This window comes from Cannabis sativa, chromosome 8, assembly GCF_029168945.1.
Source record: "Cannabis sativa cultivar Pink pepper isolate KNU-18-1 chromosome 8, ASM2916894v1, whole genome shotgun sequence".
In the NCBI taxonomy this organism is placed as follows: domain Eukaryota; kingdom Viridiplantae; phylum Streptophyta; class Magnoliopsida; order Rosales; family Cannabaceae; genus Cannabis; species Cannabis sativa.
The window spans coordinates 22,821,128-22,842,515 of NC_083608.1; the positions used below are offsets into that span (position 1 = coordinate 22,821,128).

A 21,388-nucleotide genomic window follows, 5' to 3' on the forward strand; every position below is an offset into this window, starting at 1 on the left:
AATGGAATGGGAGTTTAGGTAGTTTTGTCCCCAAAAAATTAATTTTTGTGGTTATGTATTAAAAAATTTAAAGTTTAAAGCCGCCAATATCCCTAAAAAAAATAGACTTAGTTTATATTTTACGTTATATAAGTTAGAGTAATTTGCGACATAAATACCTAAGTTTAACTTCCAGTTGCAAATAAATACTTAAGTTTAATTTTTGGCGGTAATAATACCTAAGTTATATTTTTGAAACTTCATAGGTACCTAATCGTTAAATGTCAAATAATTATCTACGTGTCATTTTCTTATTGCTATATTTAATTTCAAGGAAAAAAATTTAATGACGTGGACCATTCAGAGATTGCCACGTGGCAATTTACTTAATAATTAATAGTGAGGTACCTAAAGAAGTTCCAAAAATATAATTTAGGTATTATTACAGCCAAAAATTAAACGTAGGTATTTATTTGCAACTGAGAGTTAAACGTAAGTATTTATACCGCAAATTACTCTATAAGTTATTATTTTTTCTCTTTTTTTTTTTTTTAAAAAAAAGTTATTAAATAATTATTCTCAATATATACACATATAATATATTATTTTGAAATTAAATCTCAGTGCTTTATTTTTTTTTTTTTAAATGGAAAATTTATGTGTGAATATTTGTATAAGATGGAGTTCTATTTAAGTGAATTATTCCATATACTGTTTTTTTAATTTTTTTTTTTTTTTTCAAATTTACTATTTGGGTTTTTAATGTGGTTTCTTAGGTAGTTTCTATGTGGGTTGCTATACGATTTTTTGTTGTGATTTAAGTTGCAGCGCTAATTGCAATAGAGATTTTTATATAGAATTTCGTAAAAATGTAAAAAAAAAAAAAAAACTGTTTTGAAGTGTAAAAATGAAAAAATCTCTTCTATTTATATCTCATAAAATGATAAACAATTTTTATTATTAAAAAAATATAAACTTAAATAATTTTTATAAATTATTTTTAATATTTTTTTAAATAAATTTTCTCATATTATTTTATATTAATTTTAATATTTATTTTGATTTTATAATTTAATTTAAATATAAATGTAAAAATGTATCCATAAAAAATCTGTAAATATGTATTATTAATTTTTTTTTGTTAAAAATAAATGTAAATATGTAGAACCATACAAAAGTGCTCCACGGCATAATTTCCAAAATAAATAATAGGACAATGAAAAAGCTATAAAAAAAGTAATGATGAAAAAATATCATATCTGGAAATATATTTTGATAAATGATATCCAATCTGGAAATAAATAGAGAGATAATTTTTATGGAAAATGGAAAAGTAAATTGAGAAGGATTGATGCTGATTTTTTTTTTTTTGAAATGGACTGAAATAATATGGTTCAGTGGGGAGGAGAAATAGAATCTTTTATCTTAGGGTAAATACTATTTTGACTGTGTTTCTGAGATTCTAAAATTGAAATTCGTATTTTGTTAAATGACAAAATGGAATTCGTATTTTCTAAAATAAAAAAATAAGCCTTTAATTTTTAACAACTTTTTTTTTAATATAACCAACTTGAAGACAATGCTTAATACGAACAGATACAAATAAATGTAAACAGTTTTGTCATAACACTTTTAGATTGGATTATAATTAAACTTTATTTTGACAAAAAATCAATTTAGGGTCCTATTTGTACTATTTTAGAAAATACAGGGTCCATTTTGTCATTTAACAAAACACAGGGTCCAATTGGTAACTTTTGTAAAATAGAAGGTCCAAAATGATATTTACCCTTTATTTTACCACTGGGAAGGGATGTGACAACAACATATTAATTAATAACAAATAAGGATGAATGAAAACGTGCCCACAAATAAAGCAATTTATTGTTGTGAAAATATTCTTCAACGCTTATTGCCAAAATTTGCCATGCTATTGCACTCTATTATCTGTATTATTACTGGTCAAGAACAATGGCTTGGCTTTTCATACGACTTTACAAGTTTATAAGGTGTTTTTGATTGGAGATCATAATTACATCTAAATTTTTAACATTTTATTTGTCAAAATAAGAAGTTATTATACACTAAAATAATACTTTTTAGTAATTAATATTTAAAATAGAAATTTTTTAGTAATTTTTTTTAACGACTTGAGCTACCTCTTAAGGCTAGCTCAAGTAGTGGCCATAGGTGGGTATGTGTCCTGGAGGTTCTGGGTTCGAATTTCATGTAAAACATGATCGTAATATATAAACGCTTAAATTAAAAAAAAATAGAATTTTTTTTGTAATTATATAGTTTAATTATATTCAATTTTTATGGGACCATGAGCATTAAAGACTATAATTAAAATTCCTTAATTACCTTTAGTTATATAATTACAGTATTATTATATCGTTTAACAAACATATCAAATCGTATAATTACTTCAAAGTACACAATAATTTTTCAAATGCGCGTTAAAAAAAAAAAAACAGGCCAGTAGTGTGTGGGGGAATCTTACAGGGAAACCATGCATATGAATGCATGAAGTAAAACCCATTACCAATCAAAAAATTTAAAAAAACTTACAAAAATATTGTAAAATGAGAAAAAGTATAAAAATACTGGGATACAGAAATTTTTATATTTTTACTGTATTAAGTTTACAAAAAATACTATGTTAAAGTTTAAAAATTACAAAAATATTGTATTACAGTAAAATTAAAAAAATAACTCAATATCAACTAAAACAGCTAAAAAATAACCCTAAAATAACTTAACAAATAACATAAAAATAACAAAAAAATAACTACAAATTAAGCAACAGAAAAATAACTAAATTTTGACCTAATTACAATAAACAAAATAATATTAACTCCTTAATATATTTTTGTATTACAATTTTTTTTACTTAGTTTTGACAACTTGATTTATCTTTTTGTACTATTACATTATTTTTTTTTTCATGGAATTTGTTGTTGTAACTTTATTCTTTCAAATTTTTTTCCTCTTTTCTGTTTTAAGTTAGTGATAGTTAAAATGATAGTTTATTTTATAAAAGTAATAAATAGTTATATTAATAATAGAAGTAATAAAAAATTATGATTTCAAAATAGGGTATATAATATAATGGGTAATGTATAATTGATATGTCAACACTACTACAAAAATGGGTTTTCCCGACGCTTTTAAACAGTCGTTTAAAGTATTGTCGTCGGTTTCTATAACCGTCGCCTATTCGGCCGTCGTAAATTGGACAAAATAGGCGACGGTTCAAAACCGTCGCTAATCTGGGATTCCCGACGGTTTAAAACCGTCGCCTATAACTGGGTATAGGCGACGGTTTTTAACCGTGCCTAATACTATAGGCGACGGTTTTAAACCGTCGCCTATAGTATTAGGCACGGTTCTTAACCGTCGCCTATACCCAGTTATAGGCGACGGTTTTAAAACGTGCCTTATATGCTGGTTTCGTTTTTGAATTTTTTTAGCGACGGTTTTTTTTCGGTCGGTACATTTGAAAAATAGGAAAAAAAAACAAATTTTCTGCAATTTTTTACCTGCATTAATTTTTAAATTTTGTAAAAATTTGCATAGTGACAACAATTAAACTAACGTCTAAATATATTTAAAATTTTGTATAGTCACAATAATTGAACTAACGCTAATTAATATCATCTAAATATGTATATGTATACACACTGTCTAACACGGTAACTGTTGTCGCTCCGCTTCCGCTTTCACATAATGAATCCACCGATCACGCATAATATTTATCTCATCATTAGTGTACGGAGTGGAGAACCTATCTTGTCGGGTCAACAATTGTATTGGATCTTCTACGACCATGAAACTTTCAATGAATTTCATGACGTAGTATCCACACTGTTTGTCATCTAAGTTGTCGAGGACAAATAGAGTCATCCACTGGGTAGGTCGATCAGGTCGTCGTACCATTCGGTTATACATTGTGAACGATCTACACAAAAAGTAAATTTAATTAGCATATATAAATTTATAAATAAAGAACACGCTAACATATTGGGATGTTTGATATAGAACTTACGTGGATATAATAAAGTTCAAATCATCCGGGATGTCGTCGTTGCCTGAATCCAAGTACGCCACCGTCTGCGTACTTGGCTGGATGACTACAAGCATCCAGTGAAACATCTTCCTGCTCGGACAAATAAGTGTAAAACTGTTAACATATACATAATAATAAATTTTATGAAGAGTTAAAAATACCGAAATTATTTAGTTTACATCTACATATACCTATTATTATATGGGGCAATAAGCCATTTCTCTGAATTAGTCATCCTAGTCATTCGAGCGACTAGTGCTTGGCAACGATTACTCTTATCCCCTGCATCGGTGGAAATCGCACCCGGATTCAAAAATTCATAGACTCGATTCAACCCACCCATGTCCAACAGTCTTTCTTTAAGGTACTTGATAAAATGTCATAATTAATAACTGTTGCTGTCAAATGAACATTAGCGAGTTTATTATTAAGAGTTATAAATCATACTTGCACCAAACTCCTATTTGTTGGGCTCCCAAGTATTGCATGGTGCACAATTCTTGAATGTCACTCTTAGCAAGCCAAATAGAGTCATCTGCGACCCCAAATAGCTCATTCTGGACTTGGAATTGGAGCATGGATGACTTGGGCCACCTTTTGACGAAGTTCCAAAATGCAATAATGGAAGAAGTTTGGCGTGGTTGGGCATACTTTGCATTAACTTTTGCCTTACTCGGCCTCCCAGGGTGTTTTAGAGGCTGTGTTGGAGGACCGAGTAAATCTTCAGAGCTTTTCTTCACGGGTTGCTTCTGAAGTTTCTTGGTGGGTGGTTGTGTCTATATATATGAAAAAAAACAATAAGTTAGCAATGCCATTAACTAATAAACACAATAAGTTAAGTAAACAAATTGAAACATACCAAATATTTCCCAACAGGTGTAAGATAGTCTTTTGGCCATGCCACATGACCATTTATAGCTTGACCTACTGTCATCAATGAATCGTCGACTAAGGGATAGTGCATTCTCCATATTGGCTTCTTCGATATATACCCGACGATAATCTTTGTGTATAGGTATTCTTCCATGTTGATGGAAAACTTTCCATCTTTCAAATATTTCTCCTTCACAATGTGGCCTGAAGCAACCTTCAGTACCATCCCACTAGGCTCCAACAGACAGTGCATCCAACATGGTAAGGTCTATAAATCCAAAACAAACAAGCAACAACTCAATTTGTAAGTTGACCATATTTATAATTTTGCATTTGAATAATTCGTAAACTAACATTAAGATTACCTCTTCCGAACTACCACCAGTAGGTGGCGGTGCTGCTGCTGGAGCAATTTCCTCTCGAAAATGCGGGGGTGATGGAGAGTAGACATTAGCAGTACCCGATGGTTGTGCTATGGGATCTGGTGCAGAGTAGACATTGGCATCACCTGACGGTTGTGCTATGGGATCTGGTGCAGAGTAGACATTGGCAGCACTCGACGGTCGTGCTACTGGTTCGGAGGCAATGTCAACGTTCGGTGGTTCAGTTGATGCTCCTCCAACACCGGAACCAGATGCAACGCTGCTATGCTGGGAACTAATAAGACGAATGAGCTCATCCACTTTATCCTCCAACTTTCTGTTGCATTCCTCTGTCTCACGCACGCGTCTCTCCAATTCAGATGATGCCTGGTTCGACCCATCGACATTTTTCCCTTTAGGGCGTGGTGTGTTGAAATATTGGGTTTGGGTGACGCCGAAACCCATGGCTCGAACCCGACCACCATGCTCATCTGTCCCGAGCGCCATGGTCAGCACGTCTCTTTTACCTTCCACTTGTACAAGACCCTCTGCCACTTGCTTGCGTAATTCATCCTACAAACAAAACAATTAGAGTTCGAAATAAATTATGAAGCATAAGAATTAATACAAACAAAATTAAACTTTAAACTTACAATCCGTTTAACGACTTCTGCAGTTGGGCCCTCCACCTCGACATTAGACTTAGTGCGAGATCTTTTCCAAATTTCAGATCTATCAAATTCAGTAATTTGGTGGCCGACCTCTTTCTCCATCTGTTCTTGAATCATCCTTACACCACCTCGTCCAGTGCGATGGGGATAAAGATTACAAGCCCTACTCTCTTAGGCCCTCTTCCTCTTCACACCAAATTCTGGACTTAATCTCGAGTCCACAAACTCTCTCCATTCTTGCAAATTAATTATTTTTTCATAAAGTTTGGGGGGCTTCTCGAGAAGATGGGGAGCGACATCTTTGAATGTAAAAATACCTTCTGTTAGGGTACTTTTCCAATCTTTCCACCTATCTCCACCTTTAGCAATTGTCATCCTCTTATCTCGTATGCGGTACATCAAACGCGACCTGCAACATTGACAATAGTATAGTTATAAGTACCTTGTTTTATAATCAATAATGAAGATCTCGAATAATAGAATTAATTTTACCTTTATGTGTTCCCATAATTAGTTTTTAAGGTCCTGGCTCACTTTAGGCCACGTAATGTCTCTAAGTGGAATATTAGTTCGCACCCATGCTCCAATTCGGGTAACTTTTGCCGTCCCTCCCGTTCCCCAGTGTTGTCCGTAGTGATTGTACTCAATCTCCATCTTTTTTCCCTCGCTAACCATTTTTGTTATATCATTTCGTTTGCTTCTCCCGCGAGTATTTTTTTGTGTTTGTTCTTCAGGATCACCACTACCTTCTTCCACGGATGGCTGTTCAAGATCAACACTAGATCCTTCTGGCAAGGATGGACCATCATTACCATCATAATCCAACCATGCACTCCACTCATCGTCCCCACCTCGTTCCATGATATAAAAGCCTACACAAATTTAAAATCATACATTAGAATATACAAGAATAGTCAAAATAATAGCTAAATGTAAATATATGAAAAAGACTAAATACCAATACGTGTTTGATATATGAATCATGTGTTGATAGATTCGTTCAACCATAATCCTTCACCATCATCACGAGATGATATGATATCGTCCCCAACGGTGACATCAACAGGTGGTGGGGTGATTTGATGAATTTGGTCACTAAGCATGAGATCATCGCCATTACACTCTTGATTATCATAATCTTTTGGTTGTGTCGTCAAGACAACTGACCAGCGTGCATCTAATGGATCACTCATGTAAAACACTTGACTTGCTTGGGACGCCATTATAAACCTATCGGACTTGTGTCCGATTCGGTTCAAGTCCACCAACTTGAATCCAAATTCATCGTCTTTGACCCCATTATCACTCCTAACCCAATCACAAAGAAAAACAGGGATTCGAAAACTACTGTAATCTAATTCCCAAATTTCTTGAATTACACCGTAAAAAGACATGTCACATTCAATAGGGTTTTTGTCTTTTGAACTAGATATTTGGAAAGCCTTAGCAACAATCATGACACCGCTATTTTGAGTTTTTCTAGATTTATCACGGGCTTGGGTGCAAAATTGAGTACTATTTATATAGTACGATGGGAACTTTAGTACATCACACGAAGGACCTCGTGATATGCAAAGTAGTGTGTTGGACACACTACACGGAGATTCACACATTTCTGCATATACCTATGAACATAACAAGTTGATTAGTGAGTCAAGGTAAATCAACATATGATGCGTAACAAAACATTAATATTAATAGTACCTTGTTTTTTAACCATGTACTGAAATTTCGATAATGTTCATCTTGTACCCATTTTTGATTTCGTGCCTTAGTCGGATTAGTAGTCTTGATCCAATTAAAATGTTCCCTTCAAGTGTTCAATGGATTTGTTTTAGTTTGAATTGATATTATTAATATGTTTTAACAATGAAAAATTAACTTAAACTTACTCAATGTACGGTTGGACAACATCAGTATTTTGCAACACAAGCCGGTGCGCTTCTTCACAATCAGCTCGACTCACACCACAAACAGAAAAACCCCTACCCCCTCTGCTTATTTCCCTATCGACCCGAGTAGAGCGAGAGCCAACAGTGGTAACCTCTGACAAGTAGTCTGAGCAGAATTCAATCGTCTCTTCAACGATGTATGATTCAACAATACAACCCTCAGGCCTACTTCTATTTCTGACATAACCCTTCAAGATTTTCATGTATCGTTCGAATGGGTACATCCATCTCAAGTACACAGGTCCACATAACTTTACTTCTCTCACCAAATGCACTGTTAGGTGGACCATTATGTCGAAAAAGGAAGGCGGGAAAAATTGTTCCAAGTAACACAAAACTTCTATAATTTCTATCTTGAGATTCTGTAACTTAGGCACATCAACCACTTTACAGAAAAGAGATTTGAAGAACAAACACAATCTCGTAATTGCATATCTAACTTTCTTTGGCAACACAGAACGGATACTCACTGGTAGAATATGTTGAATCAATATATGATGATCGTGAGATTTCAGACCACTCAAAATTAATTTTTTCATATCTACCCAATCAGAGACATTTGAGGAGTACCCTTCAGGTACTTTCACCTGGGAGATAGAACCGCACAAAGATTGTTTTTCTGCTTTAGTTAGAGCATGACAAGCTGGTGGTAAGAACGTTCGTCGACCAACAACTTGTGGGTGTAAATTGGAACGAATCCCTAACTCTTTCAAATCTAAGCGGGATTTGATTCCATCTTTGCTACGCCCAGGAATATTGAACAAGGTATTAAGCAAGCTGTCTGACACATTTTTCTCGATGTGCATCACATCTAGATTATGACGTATCAACAAATGCTTCCAATACTCGAGCTCAAAAAATATTGACTTCTTCTTCCATGGCCCTTGAGGTTCATTTGCAACAACGTCACTTTTCTCACGACGACCTTTTCTTTTCTTTGGATTTGCTTTTCGCTTTCCAAGGTGGAATTGAACTTTATTCAACTTTTCTAACACTTGTTCCCCTAGCAAAGGTGGCGGTGGCAATCCAAATTCTTGCTTACCGTCAAATGCTTTCTTCCAAGTGCGAAACACATGTTCTTTTGGCAAAAACCTTCGGTGTCCCATGTAACACATCTTCTTCGAGTGTTTTAAATACATAGAACATGTTCTCTCCTCACAAATAGGACATGCTTTGTACCCTTTCACACTGTATCCAGAAAGATTTCCGAAAGCTGGAAAATCATTAATGGTCCACAGTAATATGGCTTTAAGATTGAACTCTTCTTTCCTAAAGGCATCGTAAGCAGAAACACCCTCATGCCACAATCGACTCAAGTCATCAACTAGAGGGGCTAAGTACACATCAATGTCATTACCAGGCTGTGAAGGGCTTGATATCAACAGTGTAAGCATAGTGAACTTCCTCTTCATTACCAACCAAGGCGGCAAGTTATACATCACAAGCAAAACTGGCCAGCAACTATACTTACTGCTAAGGCTGGTATGTGGATTGATTCCGTCGGCAGAAAGACCAAGACGGATATTCCTAGGTTCATTGCCAAATTCAGGCCACCTAGCATCGATTGATTTCCAAGCGGGTGAGTCAGCTGGATGTCTCATCTTACCATCTACCTTTCTATCGCTGGCATGCCAAATTAAATTTTTTGCATGATTGGCATTTTGAAAAAACCGAACCAAACGAGGTATTGGGGGTAAGTACCATAATACTTTTGCAGGGACACCAACCTTTACCTCGTCAGAATTCTTTTTTTTTTTGCCACCTAGACTCACCACAAGTGGGACACCATATTGCATCCACAAACATCTTACGGTATAGGATGCAATCGTTAGGACATGCATGTATTTTTTCATATTGCATGCCTAACGAAGAAAGTGTCTTCTTCGCCTCATAAAAAGATGAAGGCACCACATTACCTTCCGGTAATAACTCTACTAGGAAAGCTAGTAAATGACTAGGTTATTTTGGCTGAAAAATTGGGGGGAATAATATTAATATGTATTAAAATTAAAAAACAAAATAATGGGGTATGCCCGACGGTTTTAAACCGTCGGGTATACCCCATTATTTTTTTTTTCGTATATTTATTATTTTAATAATAACTGTCGCCTATTATTGTTGCTACTGTTCAAAACCGTCGGGAATGCTTATTTTTCCCGACGGTTTTGAACAGTTACTTAATTTTTTTAGCGACGGTCCCAAAAAAAATTCGTTTTGAAAACCGTCGCGAAAACGAATATTTGTAGTAGTGACCATAAAAAATAAGGGTTTTGTCATTTTTACACTTCAATTTTTTTTTTTTGCATTTTTATAGAATTCTACATAGAAACTCATATTGCAACTAACGGAGCAACCTAAATCACAACCAAAATTCGTATAGCAACCCACATAGAAACCACTGTAGAAACCACCTGAAAAAACCCAAACAGTAAATTTCAAAATAAAAATAAAAATAGTATATGTGGTAATTTTCCAAAAAATATACATGAATAAAAAAATTAATAATTGTTTTCCAACCACACATCGTCTAACCAAATCCAATTCTCTCTCGATATGTTCCTCAAAAAATCTGATTCGTAAATAATTGTTCAACAAAAAAAATTATGGAAACCACTTTTTTTTTTTTTTTTTGAATAATAAATTGCTTTATTAACCAATAACTTCAGCTACCAAACAAGATAGCAAATCAGTTGGAACATCCTCCAAACTGAAACGACGATTAGGAAATAACATAGCAGCCTTAGCAAAGTTATAGGCCACTACATTAGCAGATCGTTTCACAAAAACAACAGAAATAATACCAATAGTGTTAAACAAAGTCTTACAATCCCGAATAACTAAACCAAACAAAGAATGCATTTTTAAAGAGCTACGAATAGCCTGGATCGCCACAAGGCAATCAGACTCCAAAGAAACATTTTGCCATTGCATGTCTTTGATCCAACTAAGGGCCTCCTTGAGACCTATGGCTTCGGCAAGGGGGGGATCAACTGCACCGTGAGAGAGCACAGTTCTGGCTTCAATAAGCACACCGTCATGATTTCGGGCCACCATTCCTATACCGTAAGAATTTCCTCCATTAAATAAAGTCGCATCTACATCAACCTTGAGACTAGTTTCGGTTGGGGGTGTCCAATGCCCATTCCCATCACCCATCTGAAGTTCAGACCATGATGAATCCAAATTGGATTTTCTAGCATTCCTCCATTGCTCAAGGTACTTTGTTGCAAACACAACTACATTACTAGGATTAAAAACTTTTCCCTGCCATACAAGATTGTTTCGGGCAACCCATATTGCCCAACAAAAAGCTGCCAAAATACATTTCTGCTCACCATCTGACTGCAGAAAGCTGCTGGTGCACCACTGCAGAAACGAAGAACCTGGTGCAACATAAAATATTGTCTGGAATAAACTGAAAATATACACAACTAAAAAATAGCATAAAATTAGGAAAACAAATGCACATATATACAACAAAAATATTGTCTGGAATAAACTGAAAATATACACAACTAAAAATGCATATAAACTATAAACTGTACACGAAAGAAAAACATAAAAACAATTATAAAACAACTATTGAACACCTAAACAAAAATATAAAAACAACTATAAAATAACAAAAAGACAATTATAAATTGACAAAATAATAACAACACATCAATCTTGTTATAAATATACAAATCATTCATAAATCAACTTTGAATAAACTACAAAATATCCAAAAAAAAAAAATATAGTACTTTTATTAATCATGTAAGAGATAATAAAAATAAGACGAGTCCTCTTAATTTTTTTGTAAGAGAGAAAAAGAGTGTAAAAAAAATATGAAAAAAGTGATAAAAGTAAAATAATCATATTTTAGTAAAGGTTAAAAGAAATTAATTGATATCTTGTTCTATAAAATGTGATTAATTAAAAAAAATAGTTAGAAATAGTTAGAGTGAGAATAGTAAAAAAATAAAAAAGAGAAAAAAAAAATAGAATAAGTGTTTGAATTTTATTTTTAAAAAAATAATAAAAATAAAATTTGTGAGAGTACAAAACTATTAAAAATACGAGATATAAAATTTATTATATATTTTTATGTATAGTAGGTATTAGTAACATACAATACATGTTTGCTTAGAGTTGTATTGGAATTGCTATTACTTAATATTAATTTAAATAATAATAATAAACTTCCCAATCAACCCATTCCCAATTCAAAGATTGAGTACGAGGTAAGTACATCTAGACCTACTGAAGAAGCTAAATCAATTTCTATCCTTAGGCCTAGAAAAATTCAGAAAAAACACTCAAAGCGCTCATCGTTAGTTTACCGATTTTCTTAGTTAATTTTCTTATGGGTTTCTAAGTTCCCTTATTATTAAGGTGGACGATGAAATTCATTGTATCTAATTAAGTATTTATTTTTATTTGATTTTCAGTACAATATATGCTTATGCTTTTTGCTTCTTAAAATAATTTCCTTCATCTTTAATATCACGTAGTTTTGAGAGTTATAAATTAATAATGCTTTGTTCTACATTTTATTAAAAATAATATTGTTTGATTTTATGTATTTACATTAAATTATTTCACGTTTAATGCTTAGAAGTTATAATTTTAAAGCGAAAGAAAATCTATTTTTTGTTAAAAAATAATTAGTTTGATTACTAATTAAATTATAAGAATCAATATAAAATATAAAATATATTTATATACACTTAAGTGGATACTGAATCCTTAATAATTCCCCTAAATATCACTGAAAATACTGTTACTATCATTTTTACCATTAACCACTTTATTTTATTTTGTTACCAAAAATTTCACTATTTTCAGAATTAGGTTAGAATTATAATAACTTAGATTAAAAATGTTTTTTCTTTTATCTCATGTAATTCTTATGGGTTCGACCTCATTCTTCACAATCTCTACACTATAATAAAAATTTGTGCACTTGCGAGTTGATAAATGTAAAACGTACCATTTCGGTCACAACAGTGGTAGTGGCACTACTTCACTTTTCTTGACTCTAAAATGATCCTAGTGCAATGAAAAAAAAATTAAATTTTGGCCACAACTCTCTCGATATGGCTTATAATTCACTACAACAATTTTGATAATTAGGGGCGGACCTATTACCGGCGGATTTAGGGGGTCCGCCGGTATTAGTGTTTATTTTTTAAAAAAAATTAAAAATATAATTAAAAAATATTAATACCGGCGGGGTACCAGTATTAGCGGCGGACAACCCCCGCCGGTATTTACGAGGCACCATTAATGCGGGAAAATACCTGCCCATTAATTCAAATTAGAATTAGCGGCGGATCAATACCGGCGGGGATCCGCCGCTAATTCTAATTAAATATTATTTTTTGTATTAATACCGGCGGGGTCCAGTATTAGCGGCGGACCCCCGCCGGTAATGTTTATCTATATAAACACACCCACTCCTGGTTCCCCCATTTCTTCCCTTTCATTTTTTTCCCAATTTTATTTTTCTCTCATTTTTCTCTCTGAAAACCGAAGCAAACCCCCTCCAAACCGCCTCCCCCAATTTTTTCTCTTTGTTTCTGCCTCCGTCTCCGCCTCCGCCTCCGTCTCCGTTTGAAGTGGTTTAGGTATTTATATTTACCAATATATGTTTTATAGTTTATTTTTTTTGGTTTTGTTTGTTAATGTAAATTTTTATGTTATAATTTCAGAAATTGTAGAAGAGGTTTCAAATTTTTGGCTTGGAGAAGAGATCAGAAAATTTCATTTGTGTAAAGTATGTTTTTTATTTCTATAAAATTTGTAGTTAGTATTATAAATCTGAAATGTATTGTATATATAAATATTTTAATTAATATGTGTAAAATATTGTTAGTGTATAAATTAAAAATGTATTAATTTGTTAAATCTGTATTTTTTTCTGAAACAAAAAAAAAATCTGTAATGTGTTGTATATATATAAATATATACAGTATATAGTATATAGTGTATTCTATATATTATATATTATACAGTAGATAGATAGTATATAGTATATATTTTTATGTACATTTTTATATATAGTATATATATTATTTGTCTTAGTAAATATATGTAATATATAGATTATTGTTTGAGTTTAATTGTTTATGTGTAATATATAGATTATTGTTTGAGTTTAATTGTTTATGTATTTTGATTGTAGTTATAATTATTTGTGTGGTTATAATAATTTCAGTTTTGTATTTAGTAAAATTTTACTAATTAAAAAATTGATAAATTTAGTTTAAATGTTTTAATTATAAATAAAAAACTTATATGAATATTTGTGTAATTATTCTTAATTAACAAGTAAAATTTTTTAGGTTTTTAATAAATTTATATAATTTTAAAATTAATACAATTTATTAAAATAATAATTATTGAAAATATAAAATTTTGCTTTTAAATATTTTAATAATTTAGTGTTATTTTGTAATTATTTTTAAATATGTGATTATTTATAAAAAAGAAGTTAATTTTTTGAAGAAAGTTTATGTAAATAATAAATTAATATTATTGATAAAAATAATTAGTATTTATATAATAAAATAATTAACAAACATTAGAATGATTAGAAAAAACTTTTTTATTAAAAAAAAAAATATTTTTTTAACAAACTTAAATTTAATTATTTATATTAAGTTAATTATATTTTTTAATTTTTTAAATAATATGATAATTAAATTTATTTGTAAATATATTTATGTAATTATTAAATTGATATATTTATTTATAAATAAATTAAATATTTATATAAGTAATTATTTAAAAAAAAAATAGAGAAATAAAATGAGTTTATTTAATAGTATTGAATATTAATTTTAATAAATAAAATATAATTAAAAATTCGTAAATGACTATCATGAATTAATAATAAATAAAAAATAAATCGATAACTAATATTTCATAAAAATTTAACCAAATAAAGTCTTTAACCAAATAAAACTTTAAACAATGTTGGTGTACACTTTGTTTACAATATACTAAAAATAAACTTTAACCAAATAAATTACAATGTTGATTAATTTTCCTTTGCTAATAAAAACATATTACAAATAAAATTTCTTAAAATAGCATAAGATTTTAATTAATTTATCACGTTGAATTCATAAAATTTCATAAAATAGCATAAGATTTTAATTAGTTTATTAACATTGCTTAAACTCATAAAACTTTAAAATTCTCTTAGATGACGATTGATAAGTCTTGGATTTCTTGGAGAAAACGCGGTAAAGAATATTGGGAGTGTCTACAAGTATTTTTGGCAATGGCTTCAAATTATAAAAATTCTGATGGAAAAATTAGATGTCCTTGTGTTAAATGCTTAAATACTCGATTTGAGCCTTTAAACATTGTGGAAGCGCATATATTTGATTGGGGTTTTGATAATGGTTATCAAAAGTGGATTTACCACGGGGAGTCAGAAACAGAAGTTGTTGCACGGACGGAAGTTGTTGAGCATATTTTAGATGATGAAGATGACGAGATGATTCCCATTGTTGAAGATTTTATTCGACCAACAACTGAAGATGTTCAACGCAATTCTGATTCTTTTCAATATTACGATGAGTTATTTGAAGAGATTGAATCTGAATTGTATCCTGGATGCCATTGGATTTCTTCACTTAACTTTCTAGCAAAGTTATTGCATTTGAAAGTTCGTGGAAAAATTCCTATCGGCGTATTTGATGAATTATTAAAATTATTGAATCTTGCTTTTTCGAAAGGAAATAAAATTCCATCGACGTACTATGAGGCTAAAAAGTGACTAAAAAAATTAGGTTTAGGCTATCAGTCTATTCATGTGTGCGAGCATGATTGTTGCTTGTTTTATAAAGAGCATGCCACTAAAGATGCTTGTCCAATTTGTGGAACTAGTCGATGGATTACTTCAACAAAAGCTAATGGAAAAAGGGTGCCACGCAAGGTGTTGCGCTATTTTCCATTGACACCTCGGTTGAAAATATTATATGGTTCAAGACATACTGCAAAACACATGGTATGACATCATACTGGAAAATCGAAGGATGAACGAGTGATGCGTCACCCGGTTGATGGGATTGCTTGGAAGGACTTTGATGCTAAACATCCTGATTTTGCCAGTGAACCTAGAAATGTTCGCTTAGGTTTAGCTGCGGATGGCTTTAATCCATTTGGCAACATGAGCCTAGCATATAGTATGTGGCCTGTCGTGTTAGCAAACTATAATCTTCCACCTTGGATGTGCATGAAAGACAATAATTTCATGTTGGCCCTACTAATTCCTGGACCAAAATCACCAGGAAAAGACATGGATGTTTTTCTAAGACCATTGGTGGATGAGCTGAAAGAGTTGTGGGTTGATGGAGTTGATATGAGAGATTGTAGGACAAACACCGTGTTCAAGTTGCGTGCAGCCCTTTTATGGACTATTAATGATTTTCCTGCTCGAAGTAGTTTGTCTGGATGGAGTGGTCAAAAATACAAAGCTTGTCCAACATGTAACGAAGACACTTCTTTGACACGAGTGATTGGTAAGACATCATATGTAGGTCACAGAAGATTCTTGCCCAGTAACCATCGATTTAGAAGGGACACCAACTTTGATGGAGAAATTGAAAGAAGACATCCACCAAGACGTTTTACTTGTGAGGAAATTCTCGAACAAGTAAACAAACTTGTGCCACAAGTTCCTGGAAAACATGACCAATTTGGTGGTGTAAAACGCAGACGAGTTGCAGAAGATCAAAATTGGAGGAAAAAAAGTATCAATCCACAGAGGAAGAAAACAATCATTAAGAATAACATCATTAGTATCAATGTTAGTGGTGAATGGTACAAAGATGACCCATTTATACTTGCTACCCAAGCTAAGCAAGTATTTTACCTCGATGATTTGCTTAGAGGTAGACATTGGAAAATAGTCGAGAATGTAAACCACCGGCAAATTTGGGACATTGAGCAGGACGAAGATGATGAAGATGTTGTACATGATTTAAGCTCCTCAAATTTTCAGTTGACTGTGGATCTAGGAGAGTTAATTTTGCAACCTTCTGAAGTGGCGACAATAATTGATACTGCACAAAATTTGAATGTAAATCAGGCTGATGAAAATGATGTGGATGGTGACGTTGATAACGTAATAGATGACGAAGGTGACGAGTTGCTAATTGATCGATGTGAAGACGATATTGTTTCTGAAAATGATGAGTGTGATAGTGACTATGTTATTAATTTGTTTGTAATAATATTATAAGTGATGAATTTGATGATGTTAATTGTATTTCAAACTATAACTATTTTTGGTAATCTATATTTATACTAATTTAGTCATACAACTTTGCTTTTAAAGAGTCATAATGTCAGCCGATGTAGCTTCTTCTCACGGGGGAGACGGTGGAGGTTTAGATCCACCTGATCCTAGTAGGGTACCCTCAGCCTGCGAGGCAACACCACTGCCCAAAAGAAAAGGTCGTGGTCGTGCTACTAATATACCACTAGAGGCTCGCAGACGTGCGAATGAGGGGCCATTGCCGCTTATACTTGATCCTGCAACAGGAAAAGTAGTTGGCGGGGAGAACCAAGCTTTCATCCGGCAGGTGGGTTTTGAAGTTAGCACATTCTTGCCGGGGAACTACTTGGAATTTTGTGATGTACCTCAACATCACAAGGACCAAGTTGTGCAAAGAATGAAGGTAATAAATTGATGGACATAATAAATTTTATTCATGTATAATTAAACTAAGTAATAAGGCATACTTTCTTCCAAAAATATTATGAGGGGAACCCAGATAATCTTGAGGCAGCACTCAATGCTCCTCCTGAGCACTATGTAACAAGAGAGCATTGGAAAGAGATTATTGATTTGTTTTTGAGCCCAAAATTTATAGCGCGTTCCAATCAAAGCAAGCAAAACAGAAAACAAATGAAGTACCCCTCAACTCAAGGCACAAAATCAATGGCAGCTCAGCGTCATGAATTTGTAAGTAGACTTCAAATAATTCATTTATTGAAATAATAATTTTTACAGAATCTAACACTGATAACATTACAGAAGGAGCCCAAAAAATATGTTATACCAACTTGGAGAGACAGCCATCTGAGGAAGGATAAAACTTGGGTCAATGATGCTGCTAAAGAGAAATTTGTGAGTTACACTAATATTTCATTATTTTTCTTAAAATTATTATATAATTGATTATTTAACAATTTTTATTTATGTTCAGGAGCAACTCACTCGTGAAATGGAGGAAGAGATGGCGAGAAGTAGGCTTCAAAGCCAATCTGGCAGTGATTCTGGAACTTCGGAGGTGCCGTCTGACATCCAATTCAAGGTCATGGGCAATGTCATGGGTGACAGGAGTGACTACATTCGAGGAGTCGGTTACAACATAGCAAAGAAGGGGAAAAGATCAACAACATCATCTAGCTCTTCGAGCCAAAGTCAAACTCAATCTCAAGCAGGGTCTACTATTTCTCAAGATGTTGGTATTATGGCTGAGATGTTTCAAAGATTGTGTGAACGCTTTCCACCGGGACAAGACACTTCTGATCTGTATGACTCGCGATTTGACAGATTCCTCCAACAATATTTACCTACCCAACCTCAGGGTAGTGCAACATGTCCAAGGCCGCAACAACAACCTTTACAGCAGACTCAACAATCTCCTAATGTGCAAGGAAGTGCCTCCCAATCTCCTCTTATTCCAAACATGTTTGGACGCTCCTCCCAGTCTCCTCCATTTTTCTACTCTGATTTTTTTGGAGGATCACAGTCCCAACAGCCGATGTTTGGCCAATTTGGGAGTTCATCTCAGCAGCCGATGTTTTTCGGGGGTCCAATGCAGCAAACTTCTCCGGGTCAATTTTTCGGTTCACAAAATCCATACTTTTTCCCGGGTCAGTTTCAGCAACAATCCCCGAACTTCTCGCTACAACAATCTCCAAATATTTCGCAACAGCAACAATCTCCGAATTTACCACAACAACGACAGACTCGGCCATTTGCGGAGCTTTTATCTTCCCAACAACCATATTACCCATCACCGCCAGTATCGCAAGCTCAGGACAATGCACCAAATCCTGATATTAACTTAAACGTTACTGGCTCAAATTTCGAAGATGACTTGTTTGATCAAGACAATAATAATTAGTTTATCTTAATTTTAATTATGTGTGGATTTATTTAAGTTTTTAATTATGTTTGGATTTCTTTAAGTTTTAAATAATGTATGGATGATAATAATTAATTTTTAAGTTTTAAATAATGTATGAATGATAATTATGTGTGGATTTGTTAGTTTTTATTTTAGAATTTATTAATAATATAAATTTAAAAAGAAAATTAATTAATTAAATATAAAAAAAAAGTTATTATTTATTTATTTTTTTAAAAAAAAACATTATTACCGGCGGACCCCCGCCGGTAATAATGAGACAGAAACATGTCAGTGGAAGGTGTACACCGGCGGACCCCGCCGCTAATTGTCCGCCAGTATTAATGATTAATAGCGGCGGGCGTGTCAGTCCGCCGCTATTAATCATTAATAGCGACGGGGTATTACCGGCGGACCCCGCCGCTAAAACTTATTACGGGCGGATTTATCAATTATTACCAGCGGACCCCTCCGTTCCTAAAAACATTAATTCTTGTAGTGATTGGACAATTGAAGATTTTTTATGGAAAATTAAGAGACTTTTGTACAAATGCTATTGGCAATATTTTTCCAAAAAGTGAAGGGATCCTAGTACAAAATTGGCTTGAAGTATTAGACTTGATTTTTGATCAAAAATTATTAAGCATCCCAACACATATAATTCTCCGCTCATTTCATTTTAAAACTTCGAACTCCATGCTAAATCTATCATTTAAGTACATGGGAATCCCAATGATTGTGAAGGGATAATAGATAAACTGACAACTAGAATTAAGACATGGAGTACTCCTAATATTTCATATGGTGATAGGTGTGTCCTAATTAATGTTTTCTTTATGTCAATTCATACATATTGGACCCAAATTTATATCCTTACAAAATAGTTCTTGCTAAAGCAAACAATATTTGTAAAGCTTTTTGTAGGAAATTTGCTGCAGTTCCCAACAGCCCCCTACACCCAAACACCTAACGTTCAACTACTAGGGGTAGATTCGTCATTTTTGTTTGATGCGGATCCAAAAGAGCATATTCTCTTTTCAAAATCTGATACCCCTTTTTCTCTTTCTTTAGTCAAAACCCTACTGCCATTAATCAAGACCATATATAATCTTTCTTTTCTTTTTCCTTAGAAAAACCTAGCATTAAAAATCATCTCTTCAAAGCACACACAACCAGCCGGCCCTATTCTTCTCCTCTCCTTCTTCTATTTTCTTTGAACAGCAAGAACACAACCTAGCCAAGCCTCTTCTTCTTCCTTCTTCTCTCTTGCTGAAAAACGCAGCAAGCTTCTCCCTTGCTGAAAAACGCAGCAAGCTTCTCCCTTGCTGAAAAACGCAGCAAGCTTTCGTTCTCCTTCCTTCCTTCTTCAAGCTACAGCAGTAGCTTCAATGGCCGAATCCTTGTACCCCCTTCAAAACCTGCAACACAAAGAGAAACCCGAAACACTAGTAACAACAAAGATCTAAAATGATCTTTGTTGGTTATAGAAAAGAAAACCCGAAAAACACTACAGAAAAATAAAGGAGAACACAACAAAGTTTGATCTCGGAGTTCCCCTTGAAATCAAGAGTACATCTCCGTCAAGCTTCCCTCAAAGACGCTTGATTCTTCACTATGATGTCAAAACCGGTTACAAGTTCATGGAGATTCCATGCTACAAAACACAGCAGGTAATCTCTTTCTCTTCACTTTATTTCTCTTTGTTTTCTTACAATATCTCTCACTAACTCTCTATATTTTTCTCTCTTGTTTCTGAGGTGGGTTACACAAAGAAACCAAAGGTTGCTGCCTTTTTTTTTCTGCTTGGCCGAAATGGTGTGTTGCTCAAAGTGGAAGGTTGAACCACTTATTTATAATGTTTTTGTTGTTGCTGGCTGTGTTGTTTGAGCTGAGAAATAACTATATTCTGTTGTGATATTTTCCTTGTAAAGCTGAAAGTTTGTTAGAGTCTTGAGATATTTTGTTTGCTTCTTTATATTGTAAAGAGAAATAAAGATCTAGGCCTATGACAACAGAACCGACAACTCTATGAGTTATAATGGTCTGTTGAGGCTTTGTAAATAGATCTAATTTATTTTCCTTGTAACTTTATTTATGGGACAATAGTATGGGAATTTATCCAACACTTATCAGGTGGCTTAGAATGAAGTGTGCAAATCTAAGAATAAAGAGGGGTTGGGTTTCCAAAATATTAAGAATATAATATTTCTGCAGTAGGGAGATATATTTGGGATCTAGCCTTGAAAAAGGATAACATGCATTTGGGTTTGATGGACACATTTATATGAAAGATAAGAAGTGGTAGAGCTATGAGGCTCCTTAAGGATCGAGTGTTAAAGAT

At 33.1% G+C, this 21,388-nt stretch overlaps 5 protein-coding genes and 1 long non-coding RNA gene across 6 annotated transcripts; 1 reads left to right on the plus strand and 5 right to left on the minus strand.

The window, feature by feature from the left end:
- Positions 1–3,666: 3,666 nt before the first annotated feature.
- LOC133030482 (uncharacterized) lies at positions 3,667–4,391 on the minus strand. The gene is made up of 3 exons (XM_061103237.1): positions 4,240–4,391; positions 4,028–4,138; positions 3,667–3,940 (listed from the first exon to the last, which is right to left on the minus strand). The coding sequence occupies exons 1-3, from the start codon at positions 4,389–4,391 to the stop codon at positions 3,667–3,669; spliced, it is 537 nt and encodes a 178-aa protein (XP_060959220.1).
- A 91-nt stretch (positions 4,392–4,482) lies between these two features.
- LOC133029928 (uncharacterized) lies at positions 4,483–4,998 on the minus strand. The gene is made up of 2 exons (XM_061101913.1): positions 4,908–4,998; positions 4,483–4,824 (listed from the first exon to the last, which is right to left on the minus strand). Exons 1-2 carry the CDS (start codon positions 4,980–4,982, stop codon positions 4,483–4,485), a joined length of 417 nt encoding a protein of 138 aa, XP_060957896.1. The 5' UTR covers positions 4,983–4,998.
- LOC133030483 (uncharacterized) lies at positions 4,982–6,332 on the minus strand. Its single transcript, XM_061103238.1, has 4 exons — positions 5,937–6,332; positions 5,287–5,856; positions 5,046–5,189; positions 4,982–4,996 (listed from the first exon to the last, which is right to left on the minus strand). The coding sequence occupies exons 1-4, from the start codon at positions 6,069–6,071 to the stop codon at positions 4,982–4,984; spliced, it is 864 nt and encodes a 287-aa protein (XP_060959221.1). The 5' UTR covers positions 6,072–6,332.
- A 150-nt stretch (positions 6,333–6,482) lies between these two features.
- On the minus strand, positions 6,483–9,852 carry LOC115712281 (uncharacterized). Its single transcript, XM_061101914.1, has 4 exons — positions 7,847–9,852; positions 7,659–7,764; positions 6,913–7,579; positions 6,483–6,826 (listed from the first exon to the last, which is right to left on the minus strand). The coding sequence occupies exons 1-3, from the start codon at positions 9,757–9,759 to the stop codon at positions 6,935–6,937; spliced, it is 2,664 nt and encodes an 887-aa protein (XP_060957897.1). The 5' UTR covers positions 9,760–9,852; the 3' UTR covers positions 6,483–6,826; positions 6,913–6,934.
- A 703-nt stretch (positions 9,853–10,555) lies between these two features.
- On the minus strand, positions 10,556–13,175 carry LOC133030484 (uncharacterized). The gene is made up of 2 exons (XM_061103239.1): positions 13,130–13,175; positions 10,556–11,289 (listed from the first exon to the last, which is right to left on the minus strand). The coding sequence occupies exons 1-2, from the start codon at positions 13,173–13,175 to the stop codon at positions 10,556–10,558; spliced, it is 780 nt and encodes a 259-aa protein (XP_060959222.1).
- A 6,797-nt stretch (positions 13,176–19,972) lies between these two features.
- LOC133030204 (uncharacterized) lies at positions 19,973–21,173 on the plus strand. The gene is made up of 2 exons (XR_009684076.1): positions 19,973–20,717; positions 20,805–21,173. It is a non-coding gene; the product is annotated as an uncharacterized LOC133030204 (long non-coding RNA).
- The last annotated feature ends 215 nt before the right edge of the window (positions 21,174–21,388 follow it).